General features: G+C 40.0%; 1 protein-coding gene across 1 annotated transcript; it reads left to right on the top strand.

Moving 5' to 3' along the window:
• The first annotated feature begins 4,315 nt into the window (after window positions 1–4,315).
• On the top strand, window positions 4,316–12,084 carry LOC142959339 (TRPM8 channel-associated factor homolog). Its single transcript, XM_076100592.1, has 11 exons — window positions 4,316–4,947; window positions 5,542–5,758; window positions 5,853–6,135; window positions 6,559–6,860; window positions 7,162–7,330; window positions 7,557–7,651; window positions 7,921–8,131; window positions 8,891–9,127; window positions 10,460–10,683; window positions 10,810–10,923; window positions 11,842–12,084. Exons 1-11 carry the CDS (start codon window positions 4,316–4,318, stop codon window positions 12,082–12,084), a joined length of 2,727 nt encoding a protein of 908 aa, XP_075956707.1.
• The last annotated feature ends 598 nt before the right edge of the window (window positions 12,085–12,682 follow it).

Below are 12,682 nucleotides of genomic sequence, written 5' to 3'. Positions count from 1 at the left end.
TTTCCCGCTGCGGGACTAATAAAGGGTTATATTATCTTATCTCTCACGCCCTGCAGTTGTTGTAAAACAGCTCCCCTACTGGCTGATTGGAGAACTGCTGGAGGAATTCTCCCAGTTCATCCAGTGAGAGCTTCTCCACCCAGTTGTCCTCCGTGTTCCTCGCCGTGGCAGCGCCACTCTGAACGGGTCTGCCGTTGTTGTCCACGCAGCAGTAGGCGTTCCACAGGTAGTCTGGGATGTTGACGCGCTTCACATTGTTCTTCACAATCCAGTTGTCTGCAGAGGGAACGGCGCCAACCAGCACGAAGGCCTTGGAGCACTTGTCCCGGAAAAGTTCAGCGAGCTTGGACTCGTGGATCCTCCAGGCGTTCTGGTTCAGTTTGGGGTTCTGAGGAACCACGTTGGTGAGGGTGAAAGTGGCATTGCGGGTCGGGACTGTAGGAGAGAGGAGTGGAGGATTACAGGAAGTTACGCAAGAAATGAAGTTACAGCTTGTGGTTCCAAAGAAATAAAGTTATGTATTGTAAAGGTGGCTTGATAGCATGCAGAGGAAGAGAGAGAAAGACCAAGATGTGTCTGGTAGCTTCATTATTCTCATTCTACCAGGTTCACCCAAAATATTCTCTAAACTTGTTAAATTATAAACTGGAGGCACAATTAGTGAATAAGGTCAAAATCCAAGGCTACAGCAGCTGCAATCTTGAAGATAATGGTTGTTTGTACCTATTCGAACTAATTAAAGAACATGATAAACTGCCACAACAATCATCACTTTCTTATTGATTGTTGCTGCTTTTACATTAGTGTGAAGCATACTTGATAAGTGTTTTAGAATAAATAAATGTTTTTCTCGTTGTTGCTCGCAATCAGGCTACTTTAGATATTCGTATTCACAACTTTATATTTTTAAACAACAAAACAGAAAATAATCTGGAAATCAACATACACATGTGATCAAATTAACAACAAAGATATTGTTGGAATGTTGTCCCATAAACACATATATCCTTGACACAGTCAAAAAGAATATAACTAGATGAATAAAATAACCTTTCTTAGGGAAGAATTGATAATAATTTATCTTACCACATTGCCAACGTAGGAGGTACATCTAACCAAACATGTAAGATTGAAAGGCGTGCAGCATAAAGCATGATATGTAGCAATTTGGCCTTTTGACCAGAGAAGGAGCTAACAGCAAGAATACACTGTTCTGGATCCATTACCAATTTACCACCAATACATTTCTCAATCTCCACTAGAACAGAAGACCAGAATATTGTGATCAGTGGGCATGACCACATTACATGAAAATGAGTTCCAAATTGTTTTTGGCACATCTGGCTTGTTGCAAAACACGATTCATCATATTTACAAGTTATTTCAATGCAGCAACATGTTATCCCTGTACTGCTCACCGTTGTTCTCAGGAAACAGATACCCTTCTTTATCACTCCCTCCCACATATTTGTTTTTTATTCCTACGTATGACAATGTGTTATAGCACGTCTCTAATCATTCCAATGAAGTGCAGTAGGTTTGATGAATCAAGTTGGGGAGGGACCTACTTTCAGGTATAGACAAGTGAGGTGTTCTGAGTGGAAGGTAAGATAAAGTTCACTGTTTTGCATGTTTGAATAGAGATAACTTGACCATAAAAACATGTACATTTGTGTCAACCTGTAAAGAAGCATACTTGATAGGTATTTTGAATAAATACATTTTTTTTCTCGTTGTTGCTCGCAGTCAGATTACTTTTAATATTCGTATTCTGCTCAAATGAAGGACTTGTAATGGGTAATGGGACTTGTAATGGGACATGTTTTTTTATGATCATATCGACTGAAATTCACAGACAATGGACAAAGGGACATTCTATTGGCAAAATATGTGACAATATAATGACATATATTGTTCACAACTTTATTTTTTTAAACAACAAAACAGAAAAATCAGGAAATCAACATCAAATTAAACAACAAAGGTATTCTTGGAATGTTTTCCATCATAAACACATATATCCTTGACAAAGACAATTAAATAAATAGATAAATAAAATAAAATATCCTGTAGGAAATAATTGATAATAATTTGTCATATCACATTGCCAACATAAGTGAATGTACATCTAACCAAACTTGTAAGATTAAAAGGCGTGCAGCATAAAGCATGATACGTAGCAATTTGGCCTTTTGACCAGAGAAGGAGCTAACAGCAAGAATACACTGTTCTGGAGCCATTACCATTTTAATGCCAATTTATTTTCTTTTTTTATGTTTACCTTTATTTAGCCAGTCAAGTTAATTAAGAACCAGTTCTCATTCACAATAACGACCTGGCCAAAAAGGCAGCAACAGGAGGCAAGTCGTTGCAAACGAATACAACATAGAAACATCTCAAATAATCTCAAACAAAAATTACATCATAATAAGTGCAATATATAAAAAACAAACATTGTTCCTGGAGAAGCAAACTCAGAAGCAGTTGCAGTGATCTGCGGGTAGTGATGGCCAGTTGACTAGAGAGTACAGGCTACAGTTATGAATGTTGAAAGGAGCACCGGTCACGAAGCGGATGGCGGTTTGGTAGATTACATCTAGTTTATTGATGAGACGTTTGGAGGCGGACCAGTAGATTATGTCACCATAGTCTAAGATGGGAAGGACTGTCAGAGGGTATAAAGGAGGCTTTGCTACGGTACAGGTAACCAATTCTTGATCTGACTTTGGAAAGCAGTGAGTTCATGTGCATGTTAGCGGTGAGCGAACTGTCTAGCCAGATACCCAGGTACTAATAAGAATCCACAAACTAGAGTTCTGATCCATCCAGGGAGCAGTTTGAGGTAAGTGATTGTTGAAAACCATAAATTCTGTTTTGGTCGTGATGAATTTCACTCTTTTGCATGTTTGAATAGAGACAACTTGACAATAAAAACATGTACATTTGAGTGAACCTTTAAAGAAGCATATTTAATAGGTGTTTTAGAATAAATAAATAAATGTTTGTTCTTGTCTTTGCCAGCAGCTACTTTTAATATTCGTATTCTGCTCAAATGAAGGACTTGTAATGGGATGTTCTGTAAAATGAAGGTCTTGGTTCATGTTCTTTATGATGATATCCACTGAAATTCACAGACAATGGACAAAGGGTTATTCTATTGGCAAAATATGCACAATATGTCACATAATGACATATATACATAATTGCTCCATGTCTAGTCATCTAGTCCTTTTCCCCAGCTTGTTTAATATTCATTGTGATCTAATAAGAAACTGGTCATATATATATAAGTCATCACTTTCTTATTGAGTGTTGCTGCTTTCATAATAAAAGAAGTATATTTGATAGGTGTATGAGAATCAATAAATGGTTTTCTCGTAGTTGCCTGAAGTCAGGCTTCTTTTAATAGTAGTATTCTGCTTAAATTGAGGACTTGTGATGTTATGGAAAATTTGTAAAAATGTAAAACAAAGGGACATTCTATTCGTAAAATATGCACAATATGTCACAATATAATGACTAAAGCTGTGCTTGCTGCACAAAACAAATTTACTGAGTAAACACACCTAATTAATTTAAACTTGTTTTATTTGATAATGCAGAATCAATCCCTGTACTACTGACAACTATTCATACAACATCACACAAGTTAATTGCATGCAGCAACATGTTATCCCTGACAGCGGAGCACTTTCTCCAATAGACTGATTCAGCTCCGCTGTCACAAGGACCGATACAGGAGAACATTCCTGCCCTCTGCTATTAGACTCTGTAATATATCACATCTGGCCAAATCAAACACAAGACTATAACACTGCTACACTGTTGTTGCTGCTGTTGGTGATCTTGTGCACTACTGTTTTGTTTATTTTTTCCTACTTAGGTAATTTAATACGATTCTATTTAGTGTATATGCTGTGCATTTCTATTTACTTTATTTTCTTAAATTGAATAGGTCCTGCTCTGTTATTTTATTATGTTGTATATATTGTGCATTTTCCATACTTAATATTTTTATTTTATTGTGTAACCTTGTTTGCTGCTGCCACAGACAAATTTCCCCTTGGGGGTTAATAAAGTATATTTCTATTCTATTTGTTTTTAATTCCTACACATGACATAATGCAGAATGAATCCCTGTACCACTGTCGACAAGTCATGCAACATCGCACAAGCTGATTGCAATGCTCGTTCTTTTCCCACAGGACACCCTGACAATCCACCAACACAACTTATCTCTGACTCAACACTATTCTTCTGCTATTCTGCCATCCACCCTCTTCATCCAAACTTCAACTAATCGATTCAACACACCATGTCCACCCGACACACTCAGTCCTACAAGTCCCTGATGAGAGGCTTTCAGGAGCTGGACATCTGTTGCTCCTCTGTCCCCAGTGAGCTGGTGCTGACTGGAGACCACGCTTTTCCTTTAGCAATGAACAGCAAAGGCCAGGTCCTGATGGCAGCCTCTCTGTACGGCCGTGGGAGGATTGTGGTCCTGAGTCATGAGACCTACCTGACCACCTTTCCTGCTCTGGTAGAGAACGCTCTGACCTGGCTGAGAGGAGATGGATCTAACAACCTGTCTGTGGGGGTCCACAAACACATCAAGGGAGTCGCTGATAACCTCAGCAAATCCAGCTTCCAAGCCACAGTTGTTGGGGCCTTTAGTGAGAACCGGGAGGTTGGTGTGTACGTGACGGACGCCTACAGCGTTGGTGCAGACGTGAAGGACCTGGTGGCTTTTCTGAAAGCTGGAGGAGGAGTGCTGATAGCAGGGGAGGCGTGGAGCTGGGATCAACAACACCCTAAGGAGAACGCAACTCTACATTTTCCAGGGAATAAAGTGTCCGCTGTGGCTGGGATCTACTTCACTACGCATTATGGGAAGGCAGAGATCCTGCCTGTCCCCCCACAGATCCCATCCTCCTGGATGGCTTTACGGTAAGTGTATACTCCTCTTCTATTTCAAATGTGGGAATTTTCTGTTTATTTAAAATCTGTTCCATGTGTGGCCCTCATCATTAATACCAAATTATACAGTTTGATCAATGAAGCAATTTACTTCGTTTAATTGTGATTTTATACATTGCATTGTTTTGTGTTATGAGCGGGTTGTAATATTCCAACCCTTAATCCACGGCAGGAGCATAATACGACACATTTCATTTATTATACATAACTTTTGTAGGTTTACTTACTTAAGAACATTTTATAAGATTTTCTTTATTGAAAGTCTACTTGACGCATCAAACAAATCTAGATCATCTCACTGACATTTGTTTCTGTGATTAGACTATTTCATTGAGCATTTATTTTCTCATATGTTGCTTCTTTACTCAATGTTGTATAACTTTTTTTTGTTTAATTGTTTAATATCTTGTAAAATATTTTGCAATCTTTGCTTTGAAAAGTGCTATATAAATAAAGTTTATTATTACTGACAAATGAATGAAAGAATACTGATATAGGGCATGAGGATGATGGACGTCTTCTTCTCTATGTTTCACTCTCTCCCTCCTCTCTTCCCTCATACAGTGTCGGTAAGGATTTTGCCGATGACCTAGAGTTCTTACTCCGGGGGGTTTCAGAGTTTGACCTCAGCGATGTTATTTATGCTTCTGAGGCTCTGGTCCACGGCCCGCTAGCATTCCCCATTGGTACCACTGAGGATGGGCGGGTATTCCTGGCAGGAACCTACTATGGGAAGGGACGAGTCATTGTGGTCACACATGAATCTTTTCTGAATGAAAAGGTGCTGTTTAAATTTCTTTATATGAACAGAAATCATTCTTTGTAAGTTATATTGAGCGCGTAGTGAAAACTCTTTCTAACTGTTTTCATTACAGAAACTGGCTTCATTTTGGAACAATGCCATCGGTTGGCTGGACCAAGGCCGGAAGGGGGTGGTTGGTGTTAAGCCAAAGCACCATCTCAGCGAGTCAGGGGTAAAGTATGAGGGGAGTGAGTTCAGGAAAGACCTGAGTGTATTCGTTTGTCAGGCGTACAGCGACGATCGTGTGGAGGAAATCCAAGACTTTGTGGCAGAAGGAGGAGGTCTGCTAATTGGTGGACATGCCTGGAACTGGGCACAGACTCACCCTGGGCAAAACTCAATGACAGATTTCTCAGGTATGATAATGCACCACTAAAGTTTTATTCTGTGGTTCCCATTTCAACACCTGGTGATATAGGATTGCTGAGCATATTCATGTGATATCGTACTGGACTGACACTTATCAGGCACATGTAAATTCAGCCCCACATAATGACTTCCACAGCGCTAAATTCTATTATTTTCAGTGTCAAAGTACAGCAGAAATGACAGTGGTGGGGTTCAAAATGGAGGATGGTTGATCTGCAGCCTAAGTGATTATTGTGGTTCCTTATCAACAGGCTACTGCTTTATACCGTACATATAACACACCTTCATAAACCTAAGTTAAAAAAGAGTATAGATATAAGAGTACAAAGACACAACTTAGGCTATTGTGGAGTTTTTGAAATGTTGGGAGACCGGTAAATCAGGTGATATTTGTTTTAACTGTGTTTCAGGAAACAAGATCCTGAACAAAATGGGCTTGAGCCTGTTGGCGGGATTCATGAATGAAAGATCCTACAAGGTCCATGTGCCTACCGAGGCCAAGAAAGACACCGACCACTTCCGCTCTCTTCTACGTCTCTTTGCTGGTCATGTTACCCAGGGTGAAAAACTTGGCAAGCATGAGGAGGAACATCTTAAGAAACTGGGCGTGGATTGCACCAACTACTTGAACATGAACGCTCATGACAGCTGCTCCTACACACAGGTGTTGTCCGTCCTTATTGACATATTTAAGTCTCCAGACATGCCACAGGTGGGTCATGAATGACTTTAGAGTCTATGATTTAATATGAAGTGTCATGAATTTAGTCATTAATCTGATATTTGGAGAGAGTCAAACATATAATATTACATTTGTAATTACAAAACATCAGTAACAGTATATCAGTATAACTTTTTTTTGCAATTTTACTACGAATGCCCTTTGTTGTCATCACTAAGCTAGGCCTATTCATTCATATTGTTGCCCTCACTGGAAACCTGTTGGCTATCAACCAATCAGGTTGTGTTGCAGGGATCCGTTTTAAGATTATTCATGTTCACTTTATTTCAAGGTGAGTGAGAAGAACCCTGTGAAGACACCCAAAGACCATCTACTTCTCAGATTAGGGAGAGCGGTATACAATGTGTCCCAAGATCCTGATGCCCTTCTGCCCTTCCTCATCAAGCCTTTGATGCCAACAGGGGGATACCAAAGGATCATGATTAATGCTAACACAGCAGGTCAGAACTCACTGTTGTGAATAAATGTGTTAAATAATTGTGAGATCAAAATGCCGACCTGTAATTTGTCTCTGTACAATTTAATATGTTGCAGTTGTGTGTGTGTGTGTGTGTGTGTGTGTGTGTGTGTGTGTGTGTGTGTGTGTGTGTGTGGTATTACATTGCATTCACATGAAGGCCGTTAAATTTCTCTTGTGACCTTTTTGCTAATCTTTATGTGTGCCAGGAGAGGCGACGTGGATCAGTACAGGCCTGTACCTCTTTCCTGGTGTGAAGACCGAGATGATCATACCAGCAAACATGGTCAACAAGAGCTGGACGGTATGGTACACACAATTGAATACTAAGCTTGTTGTGTTTTTGTCAATGTTCTGTTAATTTATACCTCTAAGTCAGGTCTGTTTTGTCAATAAAGCCCCAAATCAGAAACGTATCTTGTACATTTCACCTCTATTAATATCCTTTTATGCCTCAATTTATTCATGCTATTTTGGCTTGTTTTATAACCATTGACTTACATTCATCTCCTACAAAATCTGACTTTTCTCGCTGTTTTTCCAAGAAGTAACACATATCCATGTCTCCCTCAGATCCAGATCGGTTGTCAAACAGACTACCTGGATGCTGAAGAGTTGAAGAGAGCACCTCGTGTTTATGAGCAATTTCCTGTTACCTCAGAGAAGATGCAGGTGTGGAACCTGTGGGGGGGACTCATCTACCTGGTGGCTCCACCCAACACAAAGGTGGAGGGGGAAGAGGTCATAGTGCAGATGGCTGTACCTGCTCCTTATTACAAGTCAGGTGAGTGTGTGTCAATGTCTGTTCATGCTCCACAAAGGACTGTAAGGAGAATCGAATGCACATCTTGCAGCAGTATGAACATTTGCTGCCTGGAAAGAAAGTTTCTGGTCTAGTTTACTTTCCTTTTCTTTTTTTTCAACAACCTGTTAGGGGCCCAGAGGGCTGTGGAACACTTGTTGACTGACTCAACTCAGTTTACACTTTTCTTTTTCAGGTAGCTTTCAACAAATCATGTTTTATTATTTAAATAAGTTATGTAAGTTTGATTTCATTAAATTTGTATTTTAAAAAAAGGACAATGTACATTAATCAACATTCAAACAAATGTAAATGTTAAACCCGAGTATGTATTGGTTCCGTGTTCAGGGACGACATCATACAACAAAACGAAAGTCAGGTTTAGGCAACAAAACTGCCTACGTGGTGTCGAGTTGAAAGTCCTTTGTTTGTTTGTTGGACCCATCAACCTCCACTTCTGGCACCGTATGTGGTCTTTCTTGATATTTAATACAACTACACGTTATCTCCAATAACTTAATAAACAAAACTCCACTACTTTACCTTATTTTATGAGTATGTTGTATTCATGAAGCCCATTTAGTAAAAGAAGCAATGCTTTCTTTGAAACATGCAGTTTTTGGCATGATGACGTCATGCTGTATTTACAGTCTGCCTACAATGGGGCTTTTGAAAAATAATCACTATAATTCAAAGCTTTGTTTTGATTGCACTCCAACCTCGACCCTTTGTTTGTTTCAGGCGTGACAACAGCAGCTGATTGGTCGTTGCTGCGCAAATCTCCTTCACCGTGGGCAGAGCTGGAGTTTGACAACATCATCCTCACTATGCCGTCAGACGTTGTTCGAGACCTGGAGAGCCTTGATGAGGTGGAAGCACTTTGGAATGACATCATGAGGGGCGTCGCAGATCTGGCTGTCATACCGCGCAGATTTACCCGCAAAGAACGCATTGTAGCAGATGTGCAGATCTCGGCTGGTAAGTGTGTTTTATGTCGCATACTCACAATTCAATCAAAGGATGTCTTCGCAGCATGTGCTGCAAAAAAAGAATGATGTTTGCATTATTTAAATTCTTAAAACTGCTTAGAAATTATTACAATTTAAAGAAAAAACTTCTTCCGTCTTGGTCCCAGATCTACGGTGGTCGAGTAGTGTCACATGAAAGCGAGGGCCACAAAGCAACGCAACACAAGTTATCAACAACAAATGTTGACTACTGACTGATATTGCTGGCAGACTATTATTCGGTGTGTTCGGGGTGAGCCAGGCCTGCGCAGAATCATTGATCATTGCACAATACATACTGATTAGATTTGTGTCGGACCTGATCCAGACTGATGTCATGCACACGTGGGCAACGATAACCTCATGAGATCATGGCGGCCACAGTTTTTAGAGCCAGGTGCCGCAGCTGTTTTTGATTGCTCTATATTGTATTAGGTACCATGTGTGGTATATTGTGTTGTGTGATTTGGACAAGCCCCACATAAATGCATTGATAATCTACTGTAGATACAACTATTTTAATACTATTGTACAGTATAATATAGTTCATACCATATATTGAACATATATTGACAAGTTTTGTAAAAAGGCATTTGTTAGGCTGATGTTAATGATGAGCTAATGTAACTTGTGCTCACTTGAGCTCATCAGTTCACAAATGGCAACTCCTCTCCAGTGTTGCCGGATCAGATTGACAGTGTCCCACCAAGTCACAACCTAAAACCTGCCAAATTCATTAATAAACAGCCAAAATCATTACCTTGCCAGAAACCTTTGTAAAACCATTACATTCACAATAAAGATACACTTCATACACACACAAAGCATCATATCTGTGTCAAATAGCCAATTAAAGATAAGAGGATTAGATCAAATAAGCTATCACAACCCACAAAGAGTGCAGTCAGACAACCAAGTACACAATATCACACGTCAATGTCAATGATGATGACTTCAAGATCAGTAAGTCCTCCCTTCATCCGAATGACGTTTAAATGCAACTCATGTCAATTAAATATCTAGTAATTTAATATTAACACGAGTTGACTGAATTTTGTATCTGTGTTTGCTTGGTAATGTTGTTGTCACAATATTTTCAAAAACCCTGCCAATTGTCGACCAAAAGCAGCCCATATTTCATCGACCCGCCCGACGCTATGTTTCCCAGGTCAAAAGTAATCAAATAGGGCGGAAACCAGCTCTTCGTACGACTCCGGAGACCATGTCCCGAAGACATCTCTGTTAATACGCATTGCTATTGAAAAGTCAAACACGTTTGTGTTACTAACGTCTCTCCGTCCAGGTTGGATGCACGCAGGGTATCCTGTCATGATGCACTCATCTGTAGCAGCTGAGCTGGTCAGAACAGATGACGCCAGGACCAAAGGCCTGTGGGGAGAAATTCATGAACTGGGACACAACCAACAGAGAAGCTGCTGGGAGTTCCAACCACACACCACAGATGGCACATGCAACCTGTGGTCAGTGTATGTGCATGAGGAGGTGCTGGGGATCAAGAGGGCCGAGGTGGAGTAAAACACTTTTATCTTGGATATCACACATTTTATTTGTTTTTTCTGTGATCACATTACAACTCAGTCCGGTTATTTCCTCCTTGGTCAACATCAAAATTTTCTGATTCCTTCAATGCAGGCTCATTCAGCTCTGAGCTTAATAAGTCGGAAGAATACTGTTGACGAGTTTGTTAAAGGGGGCAAGAAGCTCAGCCACTGGTATATGTGGGTGGCCCTGGAGACATACTTGCAGGTGAGAGAGAATTACTGTGTTTTAAATTCTGTAGAGAAGCTATGCTTGGGTCACACAAAGGTCACCAGAGACAAACCCAGAAAATGCAAGTAAGGCTTTAAGTCATCGCCGCTGCCCCTATAAGGCTGTAGATGGAATAGAAAATGTAATTGTTTGGTGAGTAATGGGGAGAAAATGTTGCTATTTTGGGATCAGGGTAAAAACAAAATGCAAGTTTGGTCTGATAACTTCACCAATTCTAAGCGGTTTACAATCTGTACTCTGCACAATACTCCTCAGCGTTACCTGCACATCATCACGCTCAGGTGACCTTTACCAGTTCTTGGTTTAATGTGTCAGCTTCAGCTGCACTTTGTCGGCCTGAGCAGTTGTTAGTTTTATGGCTGAGTTTAGTTGCGTATGAGATATTGTTTAACTTGTTTGCATGTTCATGTCAGTATGCTTAAAGTACAGCTGAAAGCACAATCCTGTCATATGGGAGTTACCTTACAGTCTCCAACTTGTAAACACTTTTCATGTCAACGTTTAGATTTTAGTGATAACTGGTAAACTGATTTAACCAACTTGATGCTTCATAAAGTGAAAGTTGCTTTTGTGTTCCTTTCTCATCTTCAGATGAATTGTTCTTCCTTAAATCTCAGGTGGATAGAGTGCTGCACGTTGAAAAGCCATAATTATAATTTAGTTATTATTCATACAAGTTATAACTCATCCTCTGGAGGTTCATGAATGTCTTTGTATTTCCCTCTGAAATATAGTGATGGATTGATGGACTGAGTGACATTACAGCCCCGTTGTCGTGCTGCTAAAATAGCCTCTTAGGACTTCACTGCAGTTCATTTGTTAACTCGCTCATAAACTTTCATTCTGCCACCAACCCACTGTGTTTTCCCTCAACCTCTGTCTCCTTCCATGCAGCTCCAGGAACAGTTTGGCTGGGATGCCTTTAAGAAGGTGTTTGCTGCCTACCACGAGATGACCGTCTTTCCCAGTGACAACGACGGAAAGATGAACCTGTATGCTGTGACTTTCTCCCAGACTGTGGGGAGGAACCTGTCTGCATTCTTTAAGGCCTGGAGCTGGCCCATAGAAACAGCTACTGAGGAGAAACTCTCCAAGCTTTCTCCCTGGACGGACCACCCCATGGCCAAATATGACTAAACTTCAGACTGCAGCTGATTAAAATTGCGGAGGTGGGTGGTGGTTTGTAATTGGGAATACATTTCTATAACTGGGCTTATTTTTTATTATTGTAGACGTTTTTGCGCAAAAGAATAGTAATACTCTTTATAACCAACTAAAAAGATTCACATTACAGGTGTAGGTCTGTTCATGTAGCCTCTAAAAATGGTGATTCCCTTAGAATGTGCAGCTAAAATCAGTATAATACTGCTGGTTGGGCTGTAAAATCAGCTGAAACACTCACAGCAGAGTTGTTCCCTGTGGGTTCATCACTATGATCGACTCCCTTCACATTCCACACATTCTAAATATATTAATGTTGCTTAAAGCAGCTATACATGTTTTTCAGAAACCATAATAACATCAGGAGAAGCATAAGTAAAAAGGCATATTCTAATTGAAAAGTACAACTTCTTTCAGAGTCAAATTAGTTCTAATAGTTTTACAGATATTTGGATGTTTCTTTTGTGAATCAGTAGGTTTTTCATTGATCATTTGCTCTCAAGGTGTTACAAAGTATCAAGTTACTCTATTTATACTTAAACAACAATTCCTGTAATTGCTTCTTGGGTTCTTT

This window comes from Anarhichas minor, unplaced genomic scaffold (genome assembly GCF_050575085.1).
Source record: "Anarhichas minor isolate MPS153535 unplaced genomic scaffold, ASM5057508v1 ptg000026l, whole genome shotgun sequence".
NCBI lineage: Eukaryota > Metazoa > Chordata > Actinopteri > Perciformes > Anarhichadidae > Anarhichas > Anarhichas minor.
The sequence above is the reverse complement of the archived record's forward strand: the minus strand, read 5'-3'. Positions and strand labels throughout refer to the sequence as shown.